This window comes from Prionailurus bengalensis, chromosome B3 (assembly GCF_016509475.1).
Source record: "Prionailurus bengalensis isolate Pbe53 chromosome B3, Fcat_Pben_1.1_paternal_pri, whole genome shotgun sequence".
Lineage (NCBI taxonomy): Eukaryota > Metazoa > Chordata > Mammalia > Carnivora > Felidae > Prionailurus > Prionailurus bengalensis.
The window spans coordinates 19,307,321-19,334,695 of NC_057355.1; the positions used below are offsets into that span (position 1 = coordinate 19,307,321).

General features: G+C 51.1%; 1 protein-coding gene across 1 annotated transcript in view; it reads left to right on the top strand.

The window, feature by feature from the left end:
* The first annotated feature begins 2,339 nt into the window (after positions 1–2,339).
* The window catches only part of ALDH1A3 (aldehyde dehydrogenase 1 family member A3), a 39,290-nt gene continuing 14,254 nt past the window's right edge, over positions 2,340–27,375 (top strand). The window contains exons 1-9 of the mRNA XM_043554804.1: positions 2,340–2,580; positions 7,648–7,752; positions 9,719–9,859; positions 14,249–14,378; positions 15,141–15,202; positions 17,435–17,563; positions 19,106–19,219; positions 21,411–21,513; positions 24,159–24,343. Coding sequence (XP_043410739.1) covers positions 2,482–2,580; positions 7,648–7,752; positions 9,719–9,859; positions 14,249–14,378; positions 15,141–15,202; positions 17,435–17,563; positions 19,106–19,219; positions 21,411–21,513; positions 24,159–24,343 — 1,068 coding nt within the window. The 5' untranslated portion in view covers positions 2,340–2,481. The remainder of the gene's footprint in view (positions 2,581–7,647; positions 7,753–9,718; positions 9,860–14,248; positions 14,379–15,140; positions 15,203–17,434; positions 17,564–19,105; positions 19,220–21,410; positions 21,514–24,158; positions 24,344–27,375) is intronic.

Consider the following 27,375-nt stretch of genomic DNA (forward strand, 5'->3'; position numbering starts at 1 on the left):
GGAAGCAGGCCCATTCTCCTGATCTGTTCCTGGGGAGCTGCCTGCTGTGTCTGGGTGCTCTGCTCTGATCCCAGCCTCCCAGGATCATGTGGGTGGCTGTCTACAGGAGGAGCTGCAGGTGAGGTGGTCAACGTCACTGCAACTGGCCCCCAAGGCCAGATGCTGCAGGTCACAGGGGCGTCTTTGGGTGTGAGTTGAGGTGGCCTCTGTGTCTGACTTCATGATGAGCAAGATGGCAGCTGTCTAGCTCAGAGCAAACAGGCTCCACTCTCTGAGGGAGCAGAGTTCTAAGCCCCACCCTGTTTGCCTCCACCCAGACAGCCAGCAGTTATTTAAAAAAAAAAAATTAATGTTTATTTATTTCTGAGAGAGACAGAGTGAGAGAGAGGGAGAGTGCACGAATGAAGGAGGGGCAGAGAGAGGGAGACACAGAATCCCAAGTGGGCTCCAGGTTCTGAGTTGTCAGCACAGAGCCCGACGCAGGGCTTGAACTCACAGATCACGAGATCATGCCTGGAGCTGAAGTCAGACGCTTAACCAACTGAGCCACCCAGGTGCCCACCAGTGGTTATTTAATAAACACAGTTGCTTCTACAAATCTTCAGACTTTTTTTTTAAAGCCTGGCACAAGTGATTTAAGTTCAACCACCCAGAGTCCCACAGAAACTCCTGGAATGAGAGTTCTGTTTAGAGAGTTTCTCAAACTTGCAGCCTTTGTCGTGCTTGGTGCACCCACCAGCCTTGCACCAAGCACGACAAAGGCTGCAAGTTTGAGAAACTCTCTAAACTGGGGCCTGGGTCCCAGTGCAGGGAGAATGTGCTGCCAGGACCCTGCAGGCCTTCCTGGGCTCAGCATCCAGCCAGGGGCCCTGACATGAGACATCCACCCACAGTTGTCCAAGAGCTGAATGGGGGCCATGGGGCCAGTCAGGCAGGGCAGGGAGCCCAGGGACTGGGAGGAGCATTGCTCCCCGACGCCTCAGTGTTCATGAGCCTGGCATTGAAGACAGACTCACTGATGTGGGTTGGCCCTAACCCACAGAGGGGACCCATTATCCCTTTCCCCTGCATCACCTGTGTGTTCTAACCCATAACAGCATCGGACCCTTTCACCCCCAGAGGGCAGGTGTTCTGATGATCAGTTTGTAAAAGCTTAAAAGTTTGTTTACTCCACTATTCAGAAGGACACACAGTAACACTGCAGTGAGGAAAGGGAGAGGGATGCTGAGACCCGCCAAACCAACAGAGCATCAGGACATCAAGACACCAAGGAGTGCCGCCATTTCCGGTCTCCCTGTTGAGATTACTCACAGAAGGAAATGGACTGAGGGGCTGAGCCTAACTGGAGATTAAACCACTGCTTTTGTTGCTGAGTTCATGCCCCACATCATTGTTCCAGAAACCCGAGGTATGACAAGCATGAGAAGCCACTTCCATGTCTCAGATGGGGCCCGGGGCAAGTCCCTGGGGTTGGTGGAGCTTTTCCCAACGGGCAAACCAAGGGGAGACGAATATGCCTCGGCTTCCCTGGGAAATCAGGAGCAACCTACCAGACAACCGCCCAACTCTTAAAACACAAAGCTGCAAAGATCTGATGTGATTTCTCTCTTGTTACTTCATTCTTTTAAATTGAGGTATAATTTATGCATCCGAAAAGTCCAGGGCCCCTGCTGCAGGGCGGTCCGCGCCTGTTAAGGACAGAGGCCCAGCTCGCCAGAGGAAGGGCTAAACGATTTTCTTGCCTTCTGGCCCTCGGCCTGTGAAGCCCCAGGGCCGCGGGGAAAGTCCTGGCCATCTGGGCCAGCAGGGCCCAGGAGGCTGTCCCAGCAAGGGGCCGAGTGGGGCGCGGCGGGCGTCTGTCCTGAGAGCGGGGACCTGGCGACCGGACTCCAGGCCCAGGCACGTGGGCAGCGAAGCGGGGCCGCCCCGTGGGGCGCCCCGATCCCGGACGCGGCTCAGGCCCCGAGGCGGGGGGGACGCGCATTCCCGGAGCGCGGCGCGCCGACCGAAGTCAGCCGAGTGCGCGGAGCGGCGGCGGGCAGGGGGCGGCAGGTGCGGCGGGGAGAGCTCGCCCGACTCGGGGAAAGGGCCGGGCGCTGTGGCCCTGGCGCCCCCGCTCCCTACTCTGGCCCGCTGCGGGAGCTCTGGCACTTCCGGGGCCCGGTGGCTCTTCGGGGGAGCTCCTCCAAGGGCAGCCTCCGGGGCGGGGGAGCGCGCGCGGCGCGGTGGCCGGGCGGGGGGTGGCCGGGCTCCCGCAGGGGCGGCGGGCGGGGTGGGGTGAGGCGGGCCGGCCCCCTCCCCTCCCGCCCGCCCTCCCTTCCTCCGGTCCTGCAGCCAATTAGACGGCCCCCTTGGGCGGGAGGCGTGGGTCGCTCCATAAAGCGGCGCGGAGCTGTCACCCCGCGAGCAAGCCGCGCACCATCCAGGCAGGAGCCAGCGCCGCAGACTCGGGCGCCTCGGGCCAGGGAGCGCAGAAGAGCCATGGCCACCACCAACGGGACCGTGGAGAACGGGCAGCCGGACAGGAAGCCGCCTGCCCTGCCGCGCCCCGTCCGCAGCCTGGAGGTCAAGTTTACCAAGGTAAGGTGGGCGCCCATCCCACCCGACGGTCGCCTGGCTCTGAGCTGGGCTGTCCGGCCCGGGTGGCGGGGATGCGGAGCCAGCAGGCCGGGAGCCCCGCCGCTCCGCTCCGAGGGTGCTGGGCGCTGCGGGCAGCGCGCCTTCAGTCGAGTTCGCCCAGCGTTCCCGCGACCGGAGCCTCTCCGCTTGGGTCGGGCCCTCTCCAAGCGGCGTCCGGCGCAGGACCTCCCGGGAGCGAGCGCGTCCACCGCGCATCCCGAAGGCGACTCCGCGATCTGCCGTCCCAGACGGGCCCTCGGGCGGCGGGGCTCAGCGCTTTAAGCCACCGAGCCTGGCGAGGGAGGCTGCGCAGCGCCCGTGCGGCTCCAGGCTGCCACCGGCGCGGCCCCGACGTGCCCTTGCAGGGCCCGATTTGAAGGCGAGTGGAGGTGCGGGCCGCGGCCCCTCGGGCCCGCCCGTCTCCCGCAGACCCTGCGACAAGGTTTCCGGGAACGAACGGGCCACGCTTTGGGAGGGTCAGAGGGTGCCTGAGAACACCGAGAGTTGGTCACGGAGCTCGCGCTGCACTGGGAACCCGCCACTTGGAGACTCCAAAACCATGTCATCGGGAGCCAACTGGAGAGACGTCGTACCTTCCGAGCCTCGCCTACCTGGCTTACCAGCAGAGCGAGGGGAAGTAGGAAGGTGAGCCCTGGTGAAACTGCCTTGGAGCCCAGAAGCACTGGTGCTGACAGACGGAGAATGTGTTCCCGAAGGTCTCCGAACTGGGCCTGGGAAGCCGCGCTGGTGGCAAGGCCCCGCCGCACCCCGTGGAGTCTCTGCTGGTTTGCGCCGGGGCTGAGAGGCCGGGCGTCTGCAGGGCGGTGAGATCACCTGCCTAGGGCAGAAGGGAAGATGGCGAGGCCTGGAGAGCCGGCCGCGGAGGGCTGCCGGGAGCGCGTCCCGTGGGAGGACACGGAGAGGCTGTTTGGAGGCCGTGGACACGGGGAGCGCTGCAGGGTCGCAGGCCGAGAGCCTCCGTTGGCATCTCTTTCCCCAGCTTCCCTCCTTTTTATTTTTTAATTTGCATCTTATCCCTAGCCCCCAACTCCAGCTGACACAGCACTTAGAAAATTCCCCCACCAATTTTACTTTCAAAAGTAGCAATTATGCCTCTCAAATAGTTTTAATCAAGCAGAGAAAGTTGTAGGCCACTATGTGTGGCCTTCAGATTTGGGTCTCTTGGCACTTAATGTCGGCTCTGCCTCAGATCACATGACATTTAAATTAACTGTTTTCAGAGGGCTCTGTAATCAGTGGAGACACTTCACCATAAACGCTGGAGATTATTTTTAATGTAGTTTCCGTAAGTAGTATCAGCTTTGGAGCGAAAAATTCCACCACACGCTCTGGGAACATAAGAATAGTACCTACGTCTTTGTAGATCGTTAACACTGCTGGTGCTTGCTTGCCTGTTGGTGGTGGTGACGTTTGGTTTTATTTTTGTTTCGTAAGTTTTGGGCTTTTTTTTAAAGGAGGCAGAACCCAGAAATCACCTATGTTATTGTCCTTTTTCTTTCTGCCTTTTTGAGTCCTATCAGAACAAGGAAGCCACATGGAATGTTTCTTTCTCTGCGATTCTTTACGGCCCTTTACAAGTGTATATAGAGAAGGATCTTAGAAGATTCACAGAGCGGCCAGTCTGTTGTCTTGCTGGGCAGCCCCTTTTTCTTAGTGGAACAGAGCAGGGTATGTGATTAAGGCTGAGAAGAGATGGGGAGGGGGAGGCTCCAAAGAACCTGGAGACTTAGGGGCTCCCGGGTGATGATGGCTGCTGTGGCCTGATGTCAGACCACTGTACTCTCCTTCCCTGTGGAGGGTAAGGCCTCTGCCTGTTTTGTCTTTGCAGACCCACCACCACAGAGGCCTACTGCTAGCACCTGCAGGGCCCAGGCAGCCTGTGTGGTGGTGGCTGAGAGACAGCAACCCTGGAGAGCAATGCTGAGGGAGGCTCTGGCTGGAGAGACAGCAGAAGGGGCCTAGGAAAGAAGCAGGAGACACAGAATTGCAGAATCCATCGAGGCCCGGGGCAGGCGGTGGGGAGGGGTGCAGTGTGTGAGCCAGTAAAGGCCGGTTATTTTTCAAACCTGACTCATGGTACTTCTTGCTAATGGAAGAAATGGCGGGTCTGAGCCCCAGCCTTGGGGGTGCCATTTCCTAGGGTAAGGCCAGTTTCCAGAAGGACGACCTTGTCGGAACTTCCTCATTTGTTCTCCCGTTTTAACACTGGGCTCTGCTATGTGACCCTGGTGTGGGGGAAGGATCCCCTTGGGCACCCCCTCCCAGATTCAGAGGATACCAAGCTCTTTCACTTCAGGGGGACCTTTTCTTCCCTTATAAAATTTCTTCCGGTAACAGAGATTCTCCTTAAGAGTTTCTGGTTCACTAAAATTCCCATTTTTATGATCTCTTTTGTGAAAAATAAACTGCCCTCAACTCTCCTTTTCTGAAAACATACTCCTCTGAGTTTAACCGAAGTCCAATGGAAGTTACTGTAAATGGCGCCAGCACACCTCCCTTGCACGACCCCCGTCTTCTCCACCCGGGACCCAGGTCTCCTCAGAGCAGCTGTGGTTTTCCAGCTCAGTTCGGAGAACACGCCTTTCTTCTTCAGGAAATTTCGAGTTCGCCTACAGCTTGGTGTAACAATTTCATACCTCTGTGAGGTTTATTTGATACCAATTCACAAGTGGAAGAGAACATTTTTTTTTTTTCTGGAGACTTTCTCCTTATTTGGGGCTCAAGACAATACAGGCAGCATAATTGGTAAGCCACACTTACTGACCCCTTCTTTATTTGTGTTTTTGTTTTGTTTTCGTGGAGAGAAAATCAACAGTTAGAAACCACTTCCAAGATTACTTTACTAGTGTAGCAGGAAGAAAAAAAAATCTTGCTAAATTGGCAACATTGTGATGGGAAAATATGGTCAAAGTTGAGGAGTCTGAATGTTGTTGTTGTTGTTGTTGTTGTTGTTGTTTAAGTTGCTGGTTAGGAGGGACTACAGACCAATGTCATGACCGACCAAGTAATTTTTTTTTTTTTTGGAGGCACATGCTTGGAGATGAAGTATAACAGACATCTGATCGTTGCAATCTGTCTCCATCTTCCTTATTTATATTCTCTTCTACCGTCTTCTCATTTCCCTCCCCCTTGGAATTGATACCAGGAAGGACCCAGAATCAGCAGTTTTCACTAACAGTCTCTATTTGCTAACCCACGAAATTTCATCTTCCGACAAATGCCCCCCCCCCCGCCCCGCTCTGGCTCTGCTTTCGTCCCTGCGCTAACTGAACCCCTCTTCCCCACTTATTAATTTCTCGCTGTTACCGAGTGATTGCTCGCTGGATGGCAAAAGTGAACGCTTGGATTTGGTTTCAGCTGGAAGAATAAACCTGTAATTGTAGCCTGGCTTATTCCACGTGCTTCCCTGGGGGCCTGGCCTCATGTTGAAGAAGCTGAGCTTCCAGAAGTCAGACAGGCACGTCCTACAGGCAAGGGATGCCCTCAGCCCTGGATTCCACATGGGGGACAAGGTGCCTCTGCCCACCTGCCCCGGCAAGAGTTGGCCTTCTGTGCTTTGTCCCCGCCATGATGAGACTTCCCCGCTTTCAGAGAGAGTTACCAAAATGGTCTTCCCCCAGCAGCTTCACAGAGCGCACTTCCTTCTCAGTGAGCTTTGGAATTTTTACAGCAGAGTCCAGGACAGAGACCGTAATCAAGCCATGCACAAGCTGGATGAGATGTCGCTCTGCTTGCCTATCATCACTGGGGAGTCAAGTGTACCTAATGAATAAAATTCACAGCAATTGAAAATAGCCCTTGGAGTGACACAATTCTTTGAAAATTAATGAAAGGGAAGCAAAAGATATGCATATAGATGTAGAAATGGACTTTGATAAGCTAGCTTTGTACCTAGAAATTATTGATGGAAATGCTTCTAAGGTGTCTTACCCACGTCTGTGACTGGGGTCTTTGTGACGCCATGATGGGCTGTGATGACAAGGCTGTCCCAAGCTGGTACAGCAGCAGATCGTCTGTCCTCTCTGGGTTACGGGGGCCTCCACGCTGTCAGAACGTGTTTTGTATGTTAGCTGTCACCTCTGTTCCTCATTCCTTTCCCAAAGCCCTCTCTTTTAATGTGGTGCTTTTTTAAGGTAGTTAGCAGCTAGAGTAAAGTAAGAGTAAATAGTACATACATTTCAGCGTGGGAACTTTGTGAATTCCTTTTCGTGTGCTCATGATGTCTTTTTATTTTTAACATCCTTCTTCTCGGTTGTGTTCTAGGTAATTGAGACCCCGAGCTAAATGATTTCTGTGGGTTAATTCCTTGGTTCTAGATATAAATGACTATTTGCTACATCTTTTCATATAACCAGACTATTTCCTAACCCAGATATTTATCTTTGTATTCCAACACTGGCTTTTATCAAGCCCAACATGAACATAGACATTTTAAAGAGAATGGGGGAGGAGTGCCAATGTACATTTAACAAAGATTAGGGATTATGGTGAGATCCTTGTAGAAAGCCAATTCCTTGGCAATCTGGCTGGGGGTTTCCGCGAGAAGGAGGCAGAAGGGAGTGCTCACTGCCGACCTACCCTTCGGGGGTAGGTGATTCCTTGGCACTTATAGGTCCAAACCTATTTAGTCTTCGCCCAAACTCTATGAGGGTGTTGGATTTAACCTATACCCGCTAGCCATTCTTCCATGAATCCATATTAATGCTTTTTAAAAAGAGAGAGACAACATTTTAGAAAAATTCTAAATGACTTTAGTTTCATTATGACAAAAAGTAATTCTCTGAGAATGCATTAGAAGTTAGGAGACTTGGATTCTAATTCTGAGGGTGCTCCGGGGTGGGCGTGGGACTCCACCTCCCCTCCAGGTCTCATCTATAAAGGGGTGGGCGGGTGGGTAGGTGCCAGGGGGGTGGGGAAAGGACAAGACATTACCTAAGGTCCTCAGCATGTTGGAATGATATGATTTTGATTTAACCCTAATGCATTACAACTTCCTTTCCTGGTTAGATATTCATCAACAATGAATGGCACGAATCCAAGAGTGGAAAAAAGTTTGCCACATATAATCCTTCAACTCTAGAAAAAATATGTGAAGTAGAAGAAGGAGATAAGGTGAGTGCTCCACCTACCCCCCCATCCCCCAAGTAATTAAATTGCCGATAATTAAAGGATAAGGAGGCAGTTTGGCTCAGTTGTAAGAAAGAACGGGCCTGTCCTCCGGGTACGACCTAAGTTAGCTGCTTCCCAGACACATGGCCCAGAATGGGATCAATTAGGGACAATCCACTGCAAACAGTCACTCTCCTTTGATAGATGTTTCCCCATCTATAAGGATGACCTCAGCTTTCCTCAGCACAGGGATAAAGGAAAGGTTTTTATCAATTATTTGAACCTGGAGGCATTAAAGAATCTTTCCAGAAAGCATTTCCGGCTGGTGTGTTTCACCCAAATGCAGCATTCTGGCAGGAGACACTTAAAAAAAAAAAAAAAAAAAAAGTCTTGAAGGGAAAAAGACTCAGTGGCCAGATTTCTCTTCTGCCAGAACCTGAAATGATCATGTAAAGCTATAGTCTTTATAACTATTTAAAACAACTATATAACCGTAAAACTATATAATTATGCATATATATCTATGTCTTCTGGATGTGTCCTTGATACGTTTCAAAGCCGGAAAGTATCTTTTAAATATACGTGCCATTAGAAGAAATGTTGAAGGTAAAGCTTTCCTAAGGAGGGAAGGGAAATTGAAACCTCTCCTCCACCACTAGAGTAATCATCTGATGTTCTTATAAGCGTATGGGTAATGTCGAATGTGGACAGGGTGAAAGACATGTGTAAAATAGGCTTGAATTTGATCCCACCAGTAATAGTTCTGTGCCAGGCAGGAAATACAGACCCTTCTATGTGTAGTGCTTCAGGCTAAGCTGTATTTACAAAGATAATAGCCTCGGGAAGCTCGTCTTTATATGATGTCAGTACATGGGGTGGCTGGGGTGTGGGGGCACAGAGCAGGATTCCCAGTGGGTGATTCCCAGGTGCATCATTACACAGGAATCAAGGAGGAGAATGAGATCCCTGCCTCAGGCTCTGGCTTTTCTCTTGGTCTGGGTGAGTGCTCTGAGCCCGTGGAATCAGAGGCTGTCCTGTCCCCTGTGCCTGGAGAGGCTCTGGCTCCCAGAGCCTGGAACAAGGAATTCAAAGTCATAATATCTCCTTTGCCCAAGTTTTCGGTGGCCTCCAAGCATGCTTTGGAGACAGAGAATCTTGGTGGTGTCCCCCTCTTGATTGCATCTGGCATCACCTTCCTAGGGAAATGAGGCTCTGAGGGGCCTGGGGGATGAGCTTTTGCCCATCAGCAATCAGAGCCTTGAACTCATTTTCCTGAAATAAGAATGGGTGACCTTAAACAACTCTAAATAATTCTCACCTCCTTTCTTTTACGAAGAAGTTTTGATTATAATTCTATGGGTGCGCAGAAAATCCAGTTCCTTGTCTATAAAATGGTGCAATGCTTCTGCCCCCAGGGGGGTAGGTGAGGCTGAAGGGAGAGAAAAGTTCCAGATCCTCCCCGTCTGTGGACTTTTCCGATGTGGTCAGTTCCCAAGAAGCACTCCTGCCCCATTCTCACTATGGGACCAGAGTCCTCAGCTTGAATACAATGCCAAGCTAAAATAAAAAGACAGACATTTCCCCACCTAATTGAATAACTGCGGGAGTGTGTGTCCAGACTGAGCTAGCAAGTGGAAAAATCTTTTCCTACTTGGGTCACCAAGAAAAATAATTAAGGTCGGTAGTTTTAGAAACTATTTTAAAACGCTTTTATAATCAGAAGGATGGTTCATGCTTGGCCATTGTGGGAATCTTGAAAAAGACCTAAGATGTAAAGAAGCAGAAAGTCACACTGAAGCCCTGAACAGGTCCAGAGATTTGAAACGTAGCTGCCATTTTCCGATTGCCACCAACCCCCTTCCTCTGCTTGTGTGATGGAGGCAGGTCTCTGCTGTTCTCCGGAACGGACAGCTGAGTTCTCCCAAAATGCAGTCACAGCAAAAGATGATACACTCACTCTGGTTTTCAGCCGGACGTGGACAAGGCAGTGGAGGCCGCACAAGCCGCCTTCCAGAGGGGCTCCCCATGGCGCCGCCTGGATGCGCTGGGCCGTGGCCGGCTGCTGAATCAGTTGGCTGACCTTGTGGAGAGGGACCGCACCGTCTTGGCTGTGAGTACGCGCGCGTCGGCGGGCAGGTGTGGGACGACTGGCTGGCCTCACAGAGGGGGCCTGTCCCCCACGGAGTGTGGGGGAGACCCAGGGCACTGGTTTTGTGTGGAAGTGGATGTGTTAGGCCCTTTGAGGTATGGCTCTCTGGCAGTAGGCACGTGTCCACGCCCTCCGCCATCACCTGTTTGGTTTTGAAGTCAGACTGTTGCCCCCTGAAGTTCACATTCGGGACCAAGAAGTTGCCTGAATGCAGTTCAGCTGCGTTGGCGGTTCCCAGACTCATAGTCACAGCCAGCCAGATGAGCTAGGCCATATCCTGGCCCTGCACCTGTATGTTTATGACATTAACTTTTTTTTCACATGAGATCTCTTTCAAAGTTAAGTTTAACTTCCTCCTAAGTGACAATACCCATGACATTACAGATTTAATGTGCTGGTGTATATATTTTTTGAATATTTATTAAGATAAATGTTGCCATTCAACATAGAAAAAAACTGTTCCCCATGACTTAAAAATCAATTCAGATCCCACCTCTGCCACTTGCTAGCTGCGTGGCTTTGGACAAGTTGCTTTACTTCTCTGAGCATATATTTCTTTGTGGAAGATATCAGTAAGAATTGTATTTAAATGTTGTGAGATTGCTCCATTTAAAATCCTTAGCAGAGGTCCTGGCATGCAGTAATCACTAACTAGATGACAGGTATTATTGGTAACAGCATTCCTCATAAATAATGCTGCACACCCAGCTCTATACCCTCCTGGCCAGTAATTTCTAGTAATCTTAGTTCTGCTGCTGCAAAATGGGTACATGAATTCCGCCCACCCCATGAGGTAGGGCTGCTCCGATCAGACCAGACTGTGAAGACAATTATAGGTTGTAAATGCATTATTCACAGGGGTCCTAAGACCTTCCTTTAGTCTTGCAATGAGTGAGCAGAGGAAATTTCAGGGCCATCTCCTGCCTTGAGGTCCTCTGCACCCTCCACATGCTGCCCTCCTATGGCTTTGACTCCTGTTTAAAACTTGCTCCAAACCTTGAGGCCCAGTTGGTAGGGGAGAAAAATCTCCTTTTCAGCCTCTGATTTGGAAAAATGGTTCTTTCCTTTCTTGATCGGGTGTCTGGAACGAGCCATAGAATATCTACCGTCATGGAGAACAGCGTCATCCAGGACACTGAGATTGTTTTTGTCCCTGGATGTGTGTTTTGGGGGTGGAGGGCTCAAGAACCCTGCATCTCAGGTCCTGCTCTTAGGTGCAATGCCCAGAGGGTGTGTCTGCACAGAGACCTGAGCTCTCCTTCCTTCCTTCCTTCCTTCCTCCCCAGTCGGCCCTTGTCCGGCATGTGTGCCCCAAATCTGGGTGAGGGGTGGCTCCCTCTCAAGGTCAGCGTTTCTGTCCGAGGAGCCTCTGGTTTCTTCCTGCAACGAAAGCCAGCCTCAACTCTCAAGCTGCCAGACTGGCTTTTTCAAAAACATTTCTGTTTTCACCCAGCATGAGCTCATCAGTCTGCAATGTCCGTGGGGACTAATAGCAGGCGGGAGAGGATGTGCCCTGGGCACCCCTCCCCACCCTGTCCTCAACTGTCAGTATCGTCTTAAGGAGCAGTGGCCATAGAACCACCTTCGCCGGCAGCCCGCCCCACGGGCCCAGCAGGACTGGGTCGTGATAGACGGAGCGAGTTGCCTGTGTTGTCAGGACCTGGCTGTGCACGAGAAACAAGATCCGGCTCTTTGCCACATCGTGAAAGGAACAAGAGAATTAGTGGGAAATATGTTTTTCAAACCAGGACCACATCATAGGAAAATACCCTCACCCTCCACCTTGATATCGTTTTCTTGCATTTTCATGCAGCGTAGTGCTTCTTTCCATCATGTTCTCTTGCCGGCTCAGTGGTTTTGACAGAGCTACGTATTTACTTCTGTGTTCAATGTTTAGAAACAGATGTGGGCGATCCGGCAGCCCCAGCTTTCTCCCCCTTCCTGAGGCACCTGGGGCCCAGACTCTGGCTCTGTGGGTGCTCTCTCTGGAAGCGCCCCAAATCGGGGCCCTCCCTGTTGACTCTCTTTTCAACCCAAGCCCCATTTCTGGGCCTCCTCATTTTAAGCCTTGGAATACTGACTTGAGTGAAGGGACAGGTTCCTTCGCACTTTGCCTCATTCTTTAGTATCTGAAGGTTACGATGCATTCGTTTTTCTGAAGGCATATTTTTCTCTTAAAATGTTAGAGGAAGTAAACGCAAGAGCGGCTGCGGTTCACTCCTGGTCCAGCCACAATAACTGTTTACAAGTCCCAATCAGTAGCTAACACTTGATATCCCAGGTTCAACCCCTTACACTCATCTGCGATTCTTTTTCTTTTTCTTTTTCTTTTTTTTAACGTTTCAAAAGAATTTCCTGTCTAAACCTATTATGACCCTGGTTTTGCTTGGACAGATTCCATAAAACCAACCTGGCAAATTCATGTCATCCCTCTGGGAAGCAAAGTGGCCCAAGTTAATAGTGACAGCTAGCCGATGCTTGCTGAATCCTCACCATGTACCAGGCCTGTGTTGGGCACTTGGCCTGCACATTCATTATCCCGTTTCAGAGATGAAGATACTGAGGCCCAGAGAGGTTAGGTAGCCTGTGCAAGGTTATCCAGCCAGAGGAGGTAAGCCAGGACTGGAGGCAGGACTTCCCTACCATGGTACGCCATAGTCTTCTGCCTTTCTCCTCCTTGTCCCATCCCAGAAAAAGGCCAAGAATGATTCCCTCATTCCATCGACAGATATGCAGATGCCGTCAGGAGTAGGCCCGTCCTGGACTTTGGGACGTTATTTGCAATGCTTGGGTCTCCTGTGGGAAGATAAAAGTTTCAACATGGAATTGATAGGAGCATAAGGGACGGCACACTGGATCTTACGTTGGCCTCACTTGGTCCCTGAACAGCATCCGCTGGGGGTGGGACACACCCCAAACCCAGACCAGCCCTGTCATCTTCAGCAACTCACAGTCCTCTCTCTTCAGTGTCCCCAAGTAAGAATTGCGCAAAACGAAGCCTCCTGAAAGGAAGATGATCATGATCATACAGCTGTCACCGGCAACAGTTAACATGGCACTTCCTGTGGGTGGGCCCTGCTCTAGCCCCCCCACTAGCCCCATGAGACAAGTACTACTATTAGTAGTAGTTATTAGTATTATTGTTATTATTATTATGATTATTCTCATTTTACAGATGAGGAAACTGAGGCAGAGAGGGATTCAGGGGCTCGCAGCTCAGCAAGGGAAGCGGTTGCTCCTGTTTAGAAATGCTTGGAACCCCAGTTCTGACAGAGCTGCCCCGAGCACCCTGTGTGGCCATTCTCCAATCTTCCCAGATGCAAATGACCTCAGGAGTGGTCACTATGCCGGCTAGAAGTTTGATGCCCTGAATTCAGTGCCACTGACCCACCAGGTGACCTTGGGTGTCACCTGGCTCCATTAGCCGTGGTGTCGGCACCTCAACGTGGGAACACAGGTGTCAAGCTCAGAGATAAGGCACACACAGGTGCACGTGGAGGGGGCCTTTCTTCCCTAGTAAGTCACCCTCTCACTGCATCGACGCTAAAATGAGAATCCAGCCCCAGGCTATGTGTCAGGGTGGCCACTTCCTGCAGAGATGGATGAATGGATGACAGGCGGTCTCAGCGCTGGACTCAACTGGGGCCGCTTGTCCAAGGGACAAAGAGGTTCTCTTAAACCCCGGCTGGAAATAGAAAAGAATCTGGACCATTGAGTGGCTGCGCACTCGCCCTGGGTAATCACCTCCCTCACTGCCAAGGGCGAGCCTGCTCCCTTCCGACCGACGGCGCATCCGGCTTGGGCAGCCCAGTTGGGGAGGACTGCGCCTTTGGCTGGTGGCACTACCCTTTGGGGCTCTGTCACTCTTTCCACAGCCACTGGGGTCAGCCTAGCCAAGAAAGAAGAACCGCATCCCCCCTTTTGTCAGAGGAAGCCAGCCTTTGTCCAGCCTCCCCAAAGCCTAACCTTCCAGGAGCTTCCCGGGAAATGCACAACGTGTGGCCAGGTCACAGAGCGAGACAACTGTGCTCCAGACAGAAGACCAAATGCTACTGTGTCCTCCTTCCCAGTGAGGCTCCAGATCAGACTTCTATCCACTGTCCTTCACGGGGACACCTGCCCATGCTCTGGCCAGCCCCCCCAGATCGAGGTGTTTTGAAGGGAAAGAAATCCTCGACCGTCTGAGATAGGTCTTATGGGAAATGTGTGTCTTGCTTTCTGAAGGGACACGCAGAACATTGCACACACAGTGTTCTAGGGCTGTGCTCTTCTCCCCTGTCCCCTGTCTTTAACAGCCCGACAGCCAAAAGGGAAACTATGTCTAAAATAGATGCTGTCTTCATGTTGCAGACCCTGGAAACAATGGACACAGGGAAGCCATTCCTTCATGCCTTTTTCATCGACCTAGAGGGCTGTGTGAAAACCCTCAGATACTTTGCAGGGTGGGCTGACAAAATACAGGGACGGACCATCCCCACAGGTGAGCCAGCACAAGACTCCTAGCCTCATCTGGGCCTTCTGGGGGCCCTGTCTTCTCATCACTCTAGGTAGCCTCTTCATAGCACCCCTGGTTTCCCCTTCAAGGCGCCTTCCCTGTCCCCAAAGGAAATAGTGCTGTGCTGATTTCTTCTCTTAAGGAGTTTTTTCTTTTTTAATTCTTTTTTTAATGTTCATTTATTTTTGAGAGAGAGAGAGAGAGAGACCACACGCTCGTGCGAGCTAGTGGGAAGGAGACACAGAATTGGAAGCAGGCTCCAGGCTCTGAGCTGTCAGCACAGAGCCCGACTCGGGGCTCAAACTCACGAACCGTGAGATCATGACCTGGGCCAAAGTCGGAGCTTAACCGGCTGAGCCACCCAGGCACCCCAAGGAATTTTACTTAAAAAAAAAAAATGTTTACTTATATTTTAGAGAAAGAGAGCATGAGTGGGGGAGGGGCGGTGGAGCAGTGGATCCAAAGCAGGCTCTGTGCTATAAGCACAGAGCCTGATTTGGGGCTTGAACTCATGAACTGTGAGATCATGACCTGAGCCAAAGTTGGATGCTTAACTGACTGAACCCCACCTAGGCACCGCCCCAGGAAGTTTGCTTTTAAAATTGAGTTCAAAATCACTTCTTTATAGACTAGACAAGACTTGGAGCTGATCCCATTGTGGGCTTCTGGGTTTCTTGTTGTTTTGCTACGTAAAATCCTTAACCTAGATTAATCCCAGTGTGTTCTCATCCATGTAACCTCTTCCAGATGACAACGTTGTATGTTTCACCAGGCATGAACCTATAGGTGTGTGTGGAGCCATCACTCCGGTAAGTATGATGACTTTTCTGGATAGATCCATGTAGATCCCGCCCCACTCCCCTGTAACCTTTGGAACCTGTTTCTGATGTGTTTTGATTTGATCACATCAGCATTAACTGAGCATTTGCTCTGTGGCATGGAGTTCAGTGCTTTAGAGTTATCAGGATAGATTAGATCCCGCTCCTGTTCTCAAGGGGCTGACCCCAGGAGCACAAGAGAAGGCACCATGGATTCCAAGCAGAGGGCTCAGGAATAGCAGGCTTAGCCTAGAGCAGTGGTTTCATAAGCCAGCCTTGAAGGATGAGAAAGAGTGGTTCAATAGGAAAGTGGGTTTTCTAAGCAGCAGGAATAGCCTGAGTGAAGGTGTAGGGTTGTCTGGGCTACTTGGAGGGCAAGGACAGCTGGTGAGGCCACACTTAGATGGGGACAAAGTGAGGAAGAGGAAGTGTACACATCAGGTGGTGTAGACCCAGTGGGCTGTGGCTGCCAAGGGCCTGGGACTGTATTCACCGTGCAGTGGGGAGCCTGGCAGGAGCCAGGGAATGTGGTAATGCTGCCCATCTGTTGGAGGAAGCCCCGGGCCACTGCAACACCAGGGCGGGAGGCTGGGCAGACAAGTGACAGTGTACGGAGAGGATTGGAAATGTGCTCCCAGGGACGAAGGAGATATGTGCATTCAGCAAATGGTTGAGAGTCCACTGTGTGCCAGGCATGGCACCAGGGTACCAGGTACTGAAGACCTGAAGGAAAAGGGTCCAGCCCTTGTCCCTGAGAAACTTGCAGGTCACTTAAAAGGCTGAGGGGGGTATCCCCGCCAAGAAAATGATAAGACAGGAAATATTTGAGGACCTAGAAGAAGCATGGATTTGAAAGCTCCTAAGGACATAGAGTTGGTGGAGTTCAGTGGCTGATCAGAGGTTGGGGGTGAGTCCTGGCTGGAATTGGGTGGATCGTGTTGCTGGTTGATTTGAGGAAGACGGGGGGAGAAGTAGGTTTGGGTGGAGTGAAGTGAAAGATGAAGGTAAGTCTGGGCAGGTGAGGCAGAGGGGCCAGTGGGTCCCATCAGGCATTTGCGTATTTGGGTCTAGAGCTCAAGAGAGAGGTGAGGGTTGGAGCTACCCACGGGCAATGGTCAGGACAAAGGTGTTCCCACCAATCAAGGTGGGAGGGGGGTCGTCCAATGAGGGGTTGTAGAGTGACAGGAGAGGACCTGGGGCCAAATCCCAAAGACTATCAGGGGGTCCCACTGAGAAGTCTGAGCAGCAAGGGTCAAGGGCATCCCAGGAATGGAATACATTCCCAGACATTGATCATTCCTGTGATCAATGGGGTCACCTCCTTCCTTGAAATTAAACAAGACAGAAACACAGCTGTTAGATTTGCTCACCAACAGTGCTGTCGGGAGATTTGGGTGCAGTGGAAGCCCCACTGCTGGGGCTTACAGGAGGGGACCTGGGCATGTGGGCACAGCTCTGCCAAGAAGCTTCGAGGAGAGGGAAGGGAGCTGCTGGAAGCAGTACAGGCCAAGGGAAGGTGTGGCTTTGCTTGTCAGATGGGAAAGAGGATGGTATTTGCATGCTAAGAAGTGGGGATCCAGGAAAGAGGGGACCCCAACCATTAGGGGGTGAACCCAAAACAATACCATCATTTAGCCAAGCGTATCGACCCTTGGGAACTGAGATCTTATGTTTGTTGTCTATGGTAGGAATTCCAGACAGAGCTGGGGAAGAAATATATACATATAGCAGAAATATAAACATACAGCAGAGTCCTCTTTGCAAAGACTACCTATTAACATCTCCCAGAATGCAGTTTAGGAAGCACCGGGCAGGAATGAGTTTCTTTTTCATTTTAATGTTTATTCATTTATCTTTGAGAGAGAGAGAGAGAGAGAGAGAGAGAGAGAGAGAGAGAATGAACTGGGGAGGGGCAGAGAGAGAAGGAGAAAGGGAATCCCAAGCAGGTTCTGCACTGTCATCACAGAGCCCAGTGTGGGGCTCATCTCAAGAACTGTGAGATCTTGACCTGAGCCGAACTCAAGAGTCAGGCGCTTTACCGACTGAGCCACCCAGGTGCCCCAGGAATGAAATTCTGATCATTGCCATCCTGTGTTACCTCTTATGCCCCAAATCTAGACCCTGCGAAGCAAATACCCTTCGGGGAGGCATCGCGGGGCCTCCAGGACAGGGGAGCAGGGTGGATCTAGGCCCTCCCACGAGTTCCTCTGTGTTCTGTTGTAGTGGAACTTCCCTCTGCTGATGCTGGTGTGGAAGCTGGCCCCGGCTCTCTGCTGTGGGAACACCGTAGTTGTGAAGCCGGCGGAGCAGACCCCCCTCACGGCCCTTTATCTGGGCTCTCTGATCAAGGAGGTAAGGCATCCAGAAGAGAAAGACAATAGTGTGCGTTGTTGATAACATTCCCACTCCCAGGCACCAGGCCACCGGCACCAGATAATGCTGCCCCGTCGAGCTGGGCTGCGGGTGACAGTGCCAGCCTGCTCACAGCTGAGTGGGAGGGAAGGGCTTCTGTGTCTCACTTGGCAACTGTACATTCTTTCTCCTGCTTGCGGTCACTGAGCTAGAAGAAACTCTATTCCTCCCACTGATCCTAATGAGAATACTTAACTCTTATTATGGGTTCAAACCTATGGTTGAGGAGCAAATGTTGTGTCTAGAGAATTTGTAGGAGGGGCACTTGAGAGGGAGCCAAATATTTGGGGGTTCTTTGGTCCTTGCATTTGTGGCGTATGAAATGGTCTGGTTTTCTCCCGGAGGGACGGTCTTGCGGGCTCCCACGGAAGCGGCTGCCCCGAGCCGGGCCCACTCACCAGTGCTCTTGCTCTCCGACGACTGTCCTCTCCCCCGGGACAGCCACCGTTCCAGGAAATAAGCCGCCCAAAGAAACACCTCCTTCCAGACACACCTGGCAACATGCTTCAGTCCTTCTGTGCCCAGCTTGTATGCTGCAAAGAGGTTAAAAAAGAAACAGGAAGGGAAGAAGGATGGGAGAAAAGATCCATTCATGTCACTTCTCAGCTGGGCGAATACGACCAGGAAGCGTGACCTTTACCGCTTAGAAGTAAGGCTGCAGCAGCGGCCAGGAACTGACCAGTTTCCCACTTTCCTTTGACTGGTGATGTTGGACATGATTACATAATATTCATGAGACTGACAGAACTGGTAAAACACAGCCCCTAGGACAACTAAGACTCAAGCACCATGTCCTAAATTCTTCCCTTTTAAAATAATGTGTTTTAAGAGCATTAAATATTAAGTTAATTAAACATTTGTTAAATAGCATCCTCCCCCCCACCCCCCACCGACCTCATTCACTTGCGGTATTCTTGGTTAATAAAGAGGCCTCAGATGTGCAAAGCAGGAGGCATGAATGTGGAAGAGATGGCAGTCCCCACCTTGAGGACCTGCCAGTTCGGGGTGTGGCCTGAGAGCTTTGAGGGAGTGATTACACTGTTGCCATTTGGAACATTGATGAGGCGGGTTTAAAAAATGAAGCTGAAGGTCATAGAGGATGCCTCTGAGCCTTGGGGCTTGTGAGCAAGGTATCTCTCTTCTCCCAACACACACATAGACAGATACACACAGACACACTCATGCACACGCACAGAATGGTGCTCGGCTGTGGAGGCTCACCGCCGTTTTGGTCAGAGGCCCTTTTGGGTTATTAAGTGCTGCCTGGAAGGAAGGGTGTGCACCTCACCCTGGCCCAGCCCACACACTGGCCGTGTGGGGCTGGGCCCTGGGGTGGACATATGACCCAGGCCCTGGCTTCCCAGTGAGGGTGCCGCTGGGCTCATGGACATCCTACAGCGGTTGGCCTGTTGGCCCAAGCATGGTCTGTGGTAGAAGCTGGTCCGTTGTCCTCCTCTGAATGCCACCTCAATTTCCATCCAGGTCGGATTCCCTCCAGGAGTGGTCAACATCGTGCCAGGATTTGGGCCCACGGTGGGAGCAGCCATGTCTTCTCACCCTCAGATCAGCAAGCTAGCCTTCACGGGGTCTACAGAGGTAACCTTCCTCACTGGCTGTGGGCAAAAGTAGCAGTCACTGCATGATCTGAGACCTGGGAACTTTTCCTTTGAGGAGCTGAACTATGGTTTATTATCCTTCTAAATATGACCGTGTTATTTAGTACAGAACAATCAGTAAAAATAATAACATAATAATAAGTAAATAAATAAAGTCACTGGTCCAGTTTCCAAACTAAATAAATGTCTAATAGAACTCAGAAGCCTTAGAAGAAAAGATTGGTAGATAAGATAAAATAAAAATGTAAAACATCCAGAGGACAAACAACATCACAATTGAAGGGAAAGGATAAATAGCAAGCTGGGAGAAAACCAGTTATAATTCATGCAGCTCTCCGAGGCTTAAAATCCATAATATCCCTAAAAATCCAGGGGTGGGCAGAAAGCACACTGAATGATAAGACAATGGGTAATTCAGAAAAGAGAAACACCGAATGTCCAATAAGCTTGACCTAAGTTCCTGGTTTTGTCTGACATGCAAAATCCAATGAAATTCAGATTCTTTTTTTGTCCATCAGATTGGTAAAAATTGGAATCCAATATCATTGACGTTACCAGGAAATGGGCACTCACCTACCCCAGTACCAAGATGCAGGGCAATGTTGCAGCACTGACCACAAATTTGAAAGCGTCAAATTTGTGCTCCAGAAATGCCATTTCAAAGCAACTACTTACAGAAATATTCCCTGTATACTGTCAGGTATACGGTACCCATTCTGTATGCCGTGTTGCAGACCCTACAATAAGGAAAACTGTCCCGCTTCTGTGATTGAAGCACAAAAACGTGGGAAAGTATCTTCGGGACGATCGCACTGGTAAAAGCATGGGTGTGGAGAAATAGAAATCGTTCATAAGGGTACCCAAGAAATTCTCAATTGTGGCCACCTCTGGGCAGGTCCTGGGCCACAGGGTGAGGGGTGATGAGAACTTCCCCCCCTTTTAACTGACACACATATGCGTGTGGAATTATTTTTTAATATTTCATCCTTGAGAAAGAACACTGAACACAGAATAAACAGAATAAACGCTGTCCGTGCAGTGAGTGTCTCCTTCCTCCCCCTAAGATTCGTCCAGCTCGGAGCCTGAGAGGGCAGTACCATAACCACCCTCCTCTGCCGGCTGGGGTGAACCTGCTAGAGAAGCCTAGTCAGAACCGAATTGGGGCCCCGCATGGCGTCGTAACAGCCGGGGGGCGCTCAGCACGTTTTCCTACCCTAAGTGCCCCTGTTCCGTCCACCTGTGAGAGCACCCCTCAACCCCACAAGGAATCGCCAGCCCATGGCAGACTGGTCTTGCTGTGGTTGCTCTCGGGGGACAATCACTGTCACTCTGGAACTATTCCAAGCATCATTCCAGTCCAGCAACCATGAGCTGGACAATTTTTAAAACACACTCACACTCAAGTTTTGGGGAAACGGCCTCAGCCCTAGAAGAGCCCAGCCCTGCCTCTTGCTAGCTTAGCTGCCTGGTTCCAAGCCTCTGTGTGCACATTGGTCTCTGAGAGTCTTCCCAGCTCTGAGTGTGCGGCACCAGCTGTGTGACGGGCCCAGCCTGGCTTCTAGCAGTACGTGGATTGATAAGAGAGACCCATCAGGGACATGAAGGAGGTTGGTAGGTGGTCCCTCTGTTACTGCACAGCGCGCCCATTCTCTCCCTCCCCCCTGGGGAAGCCTCAGTCGAGTCTGTTTTCAGAGAATTGGCCCTTTCTCATCCTGAAGGTCGGCTTCCCTATTACCCCAACATTTGGAGGTTCCCTGAGATTATACCACAGAGCCACATGGAACCACCTCCCCTACTGGTGGGGGCTGGTCCCCTCAGGCCCCTTGCCAGACTAGCAGGACCAGCCTGCTGCCAGGACAGACAGGCACCGGGACAAGCGGGTAGCTGGCTGTGCCCCTAGCCAGCTGTGTGGCTGTGGGTGAACCGCTGGGCCTTCCAAAGGCTCCCACTCCACCCCTGTAAGTGGAACAGTTTGGACCAAGGATTCCAGTGATGTCAAGATCTGATGCATGAGATGCAGGGAGTGGGAAGACACTATCATGGCCCGGGGCACCTGGGCAGAGAGGCAGGGGAGCCCTGGGCATGCTGTGCTCACTGCCTCCTAGGCTGGAATGTTCAGGCCATCCCTGGCCCCATCTGAGGTTTCATCTGGTCTGTTTTTTATCCTGAAGGTTGGAAAGTTGGTTAAAGAAGCCGCCTCCCGGAGCAATCTGAAGAGGGTGACGCTGGAGCTTGGGGGCAAAAACCCCTGTATCGTGTGTGCTGATGCCGACCGTGAGTCTCTCCCCTTGTGGGCATTGCTGGGGCTTTACGGGATCCATAAACCTCTCCCTGTTTCCTTGCCCAAATTCAGGACCAATTGAGACAGACAGACAGACACACACACACACACACACACACGCACGCACAGGCTGTTTTTCCACCTTGGGCTGTCCTGCCATAAGTAGGCAGATGGAGATCAAAACACCAGCTTTATTGCTGATAGAAAGCTGCATTGGAGGAAAATATGTCCCATGTGGTGGCGGAGAGGCTGCCTGTTTCTGCCTTTGAAGATTAAGTTTACGTCGCCTGTCCCTGCAGAGCTGGGGCCATGGGGAGCAAGTCCAGATTCTTCTCCAGAGTCCTGTGTGCAGGGAGGGGGCCAAGACAAGGAGGAGCAGGGCAGATGCTCCCCACTCACAGGCATTAATCACTCTACCCTCACAGTCAGTATCTCCTACAGTGCTTCGAGGCTCTCCGAAGACTTGAGATGTTTCTTCCTTCTTTGTCTCAGGCCTGACAGATGAGAGGACAGTGGCAGCTGACCCTTAGAATTACTTCCCCGGTCTGAGTGCTCTCTCTCTCCCTCCACCTCGAGAAAGCAACCCTGCCCAGCTGCTTGAGGGCAGTTTGTGTCTTGCTAGAGCTTCATGGATGCACAATATGAAAATAGATGCTATTCTTGGCTGCTGTGTCCAGAAGGAGGAAGAAAGGGCCACATCAGGCATTCATTCACCTGCTGATAGGGTCAGCCGCCCAAAGGTGTCACTTCCCAAGTACCCTGAAGCGCCCTAAAGAGTAGCCTCTCCCACCTGCCCACTGGTGCCAGAAATTCCTCTCACGGAAAACAAAGCCTTCCATTCCACGCTCAGATAAGGTTGGAACTACAAATATCCCTGAGAAAAATGACCCTGGCCCAATTTCTTGCTAAGGTGTAAATGACTGATATGACTTCCTCTCCTTGAAGCTGGCTTTCAATGGGAGAGTGGCCTGAGGGAGGAAACAAGCTTCAAGGAAGGAGAGGGAAGCTGGGCATGAAGACAGGGCTCGTTTTTCACCTGGATTGGTAGCCCTTGCGGGAGCATCATTAGTGTTGCTGATGGTTTCTGGAGCCACATGAAACAGTTCTGGGTATTGCCACATTTGGGCTCCCAAACTCCAATCCTGAAGAGCCAGGACCCCTGTTTTGCATTCTTGTGCCACCATATCTGGGTGCCCCGTCTGCACCTCAGCTCATCTTCTTACCCCCTCGGTGAAACAAACAAACAAACAACAACAACAACAACAAAACTGCAGCTAAAACACAAAACCCTTCCATGTTTGAGGCTTGGTTTTACAAGGGTCATAAACACCCTATGTAGCCATTTCCTGCTTCTCATCCAGGCAGCACCAGTCCACAAAAGTAAATTCAGACGTCGCTGGCATCCAGACATAGTGTCAATGGTGACATGCCCCCATTCCCCACCACTTGCAGCCATTACCCCTGGCTCCTATCAGGATGCGGGAGGGGCAGTTGGCACAGAGGGTCAGGGAAAGCCAGAACCTTACGGTGCTGTCTGCTGATCCAGAGACTTCTACAGACTGTCCTGCTGGAGAGCAATGGCTGCGTTCTCAAAGTGGAGGCCAGCAGTCCTCAGAGCTGCCTCAGAGCAGTGCTGGGTGTCTGTGGATCACCTGCTCATGGCAAAGCTGCATGTCTTAAGCAGCAGTGTGTGCATTGGAGGGGTGGGGGATGTGGAAAAACCAGCTAACAGTGGAGCAGGCACAAGAGGCCATCCTGTGAGCCCTAAAGGGAAACCCACTGAGCACTTCTTTTTCATGAAGCACATCCCCAAAGGTTTTACTTACTAAGCACCCTTCTAGTTTTAACTCGGTGCCTGCTCTCCAGTTCAGATTCAGCCCCCATGAGGCAGGATCCCTGCTTTCTTTTTTAACCCATATAAGTTCTACATGGAGTTCATGCTGCTTAGTAAGGCTTCATAAGCAAAAGAAGCTTGCTTAATAGGACTTGAAAAGTGAAGGAAGCACAAGGTGGAAAATGTGGGCTGTCACCAATTGGGGGCGCCTCCGTGGCTCAGTCTGTTAAGCAGCAACTTTGGCTCAGGTCAGGATCTCAGGATTCCTGGGTTCCAGCCCCACCACCGCTCTGTGCTGACAGCTCAGAGCCTGGAGCCTGCTTCGGATTCTGTGTTTCTCTCTCTGTCCTCCCCTCCCCTGCTCGTGCTCTCTCTCTTGCTCTCAAAAATGAATAAACATTAAAAAAAAAAATTTTTTTTAAGCTCTCACCAATTGGCCTACATCCAGACTTACCGAAGGTTAATCTATAGAACGGGGGTCCTCCCGAGAGGGGGAGGGGAGGGATCCAGGAGCAGGTGAACTGAGGTGGGTGGAGGGGAGGATTACTACAACTCTCTGAGTTCATTAGCATAGTAAAGAAGTCCAGCAGTCCCAGAACTCACTTAACCCCCCACTCCCACTGCACCAGAAAATCCCTTTTCCCATCCTCTCTGTTGGGAAATGCCGAGAATAAAATTAATTTCTGAAACGCAGCCATTCCGGGGCCTGTTTTCTTGCGCCGGCAATTAGAGCTGCAGCTGTCACCAGTCCGGCCCTAACGACTTAATCGCTTCCTCTTGCCCCCGCCGCTCCCCTCCCTCCAGTGGACTTGGCGGTGGAGTGCGCCCATCAGGGAGTGTTCTTCAACCAAGGTCAGTGCTGCACGGCCGCCTCGAGGGTGTTCGTGGAGGAGCAGGTGTACGCCGAGTTCGTCAGGCGGAGCGTGGAATACGCCAAGAAACGTCCCGTCGGAGACCCCTTCGACGTCAGAACAGAACAGGGGCCCCAGGTAACCTACCGATGTGTGGGAACCCTGCGTTGCGCGTCTGGAGGCTGGACCAGGCAGCCCCTTTGACCACAGCCCCTTAAAGCTCTGGTGCTTTTTGATTCCACGGTCTCTCCTGAAGCAGAAGGGAGGCTGCTTGCCTCCTGAGGCTTTTGTTGAGGCGCCATCGAGGGACAGGGCAGTCCCATCAGGTCTCTGTGGGCTTCTAAAGTGGGAGCGGACACACACCCCTGTGTGTTGCTCTTTGCAGCAAATAATGCCAAGCTCAGGGCCTTGGCAGGAGGGAGGCGTTCCCAGATCAGAAGGCCTTATGCTTGCACCCTCCAGCCAAGAGGACCCTCCAATTTTTGAGCCACCAGGATCCCCAGAGGAGAGACCCAGGCAGAGGCTGTCTGACTTGGCTGGTTTCCCTACAAAAGAGGGGTTATAACCCTGGGCGAAAGGCAGCAAAGTGCAAGCAGAGGCAAAGTACCCAGAGCAGTCTCAGCCTCCGGGCCCTGGAGCTCACATGTGCTATAGGACAAGGTGACCGTCAGAAACCAAAGAGCCCCAGTGGAGAGGGCTCTGGGAACCGGGATGCCTCTCTGGGCGGGCGGAACATGTCACTGGAGGCCTGGTTTTCGAAACTAACGGCAGGATGAAAATGATCATAACCACGAGGTTTAATAACCTCTTTAAAAGGGCACATCCTGTATCACTTTCTTGCTAATTATGCAGTGCTCGCAGATGGATAAATATTTAAAAGAGGGCAGCCTGACCATCCCATGCATTACTGAAATAGAGCTCGACAGCAACCCACTTTTCTCGTAGCCAAAGTCCTGCCCCAGCCACGAAGTTTCAAATCACGTGTCAAGACTCACCTACTTATGTCTATATCCTGGGAACTTGCTGCTTACCCACTGCAGTGGCACCAGGTGTTTACATGGGAAGCCATGGATCTGAGTGCAAGTTTGGCTCTATGACTTTGAGAAAGTCCCAAGCTCCTTCCAAACCTCAGTTTCCTCGTCTGGAAAATGGGAGTAATGGATGAATATTATGAATATTTCAAGGCACCTAATAAGTCTTTATTTTTTAAGGAGGGGAGCTGAGCATTAAATGACAGCCTCCCTGATCTAGGTAGCAATGAATGTCTGTGCATGACTTCAGGTCACGTCGGTCAGGTCTTGCTTGACCATCCCGTGGGGACTATCTGGCTGGGGAAGGGGGAGGACCACGTGGAAAAGGTGCATTTCTGGCCACAGTGCCCATCCTTGCCTTTTCCCAGCCCACATGCTCTGTGGCTCCAATGCCATGTGACCCTGGTGGAGAGAAGCATCTCAGCTTGTGGCCAAAACTCCCCACCCTGCCAGACCTCAGCTCCAAACCCAGCGGCCAGTGACACAAAGTTGTCCAGTGGCCTTGGTTGGATTTCAGGTCTGAATGCAAACATGGCCACAAGTCATTATCAAACCCACCGTCATTGTAAAGCTAATCCAGACTCCGTGGGAAATATGTGAGCTGATCCCATAGTAAGGAAACCCTTTCACCCCATCATTATTCATAAGTCTCTTTCCAAGGCTCCAGGCTTGACTTTTGAAGCCAGATACAGAAACCTCTTCCAAGAGAGCAGATCCAAGCAGAATGGGTGTTGATTTCGTCGGTGCTTTTGATGCTGCTGCTAAAAGTCCTTTTGAAAGCTCACTTAAGCCGCCTAACCTCAGCATATTATTTTAGGACACTGTTGGATTTTTTTCTCCCAAAGTGCTTTTTCATCTATGGTAATAAGATTTTTACTCAGAGAGGATTTACAGCTGTCCAAATAGTCAGTCCTGTCTGTCTCATGCCTGTAAAACAGCTAGCTGACCTAGATCGGTGTCCACTGCAGGCAGTTGCTTTGCCGAATGCTCCAAAATCTCTTAGGTTTATTTGGCAACGAGGCACATAAACACTGCACAGGCCACCTGGTGGGGGCAGGATCCGGTGCCCTCTCCAGCGGAGCCCAGTGCAACTTTCCACCTGTCCTTCGGGGTCCGTCTGACTCCGTCTCTGGTGTTGTGCCCCACCGGGCCATTCACTTCTGGCAGGTCTTCTTCCAGCACTGGAAGTCACCAGCTGCCATTTCTTGGAGGACTATTAGATTTAGACAATGTGTTCACATGGACTCATCAGGAAAAGTTGAGTCTGGATATGCAGGCTTTCCACGGGGACCCCAGCACTGCCTATAGGACAGACAGGTGAGAAGTCTGGTCTTACAGGCAGAGAATGGTCACAGCCACTCAGGACCCATAGTTTGATAAAGCCCTACAAGCCCTCTTGGCCTCTGGGGAGGAGGAAAGAGCAGTCCTGGAACTTTTAACCCAAGACCAGGTTCATCCAGAGACAAATTGAGAGAACCTTGAGATATTCCTGGATCCATTACAGTTGTTTAAATTCATTCTCTAGGAGGGAATGCAGACACAGGAGTTAAAACCTAGGGCACATCTAAATGTCAATAGAGAAAAGTCTTTCTTCCATCCTTCTTCCTCTTGCACAGACCTGGTTCTTAACCTTCCCTCCGTGGGTACCCCACAGTCTTAGTTTCTCACATAGCCCTCCAGAATTTCTTTATGTATATATAAGCAAACAGGAATATGTGTTCTGATTTCCCGTTTTCACCCACAAGATAACTATGACATCTATACTGCTTGCACCTTGGTTTTTGTGTTCTAATAAGAAATTTGAAGACCTTTCCATACCAGGCCATGAGAACCTGCCTCATTCTTTTTCACAGGTACATAGAATCCTGCTTTATGAATTCACCAGGATTCAAATCACATGTTCTTTTTTTTTTTAATATTGTATTTATTTTTGAGATGGAGACAGAACATGAATGTGGGAATGGCAGAGAGAGACACACACACGCACACAGAATCTGAAGCAGCCTCCAGGCTCTGAGCTGTCAGCACAGAGCCTGATGTAGGGCTCGACTCGAACTCATGAACCGAGAGAACATGACCTGAGCCGAAGTCAGATGCTTCACAGACTGAGCCACCCAGGCGCCCTTACCATGTTCTTTT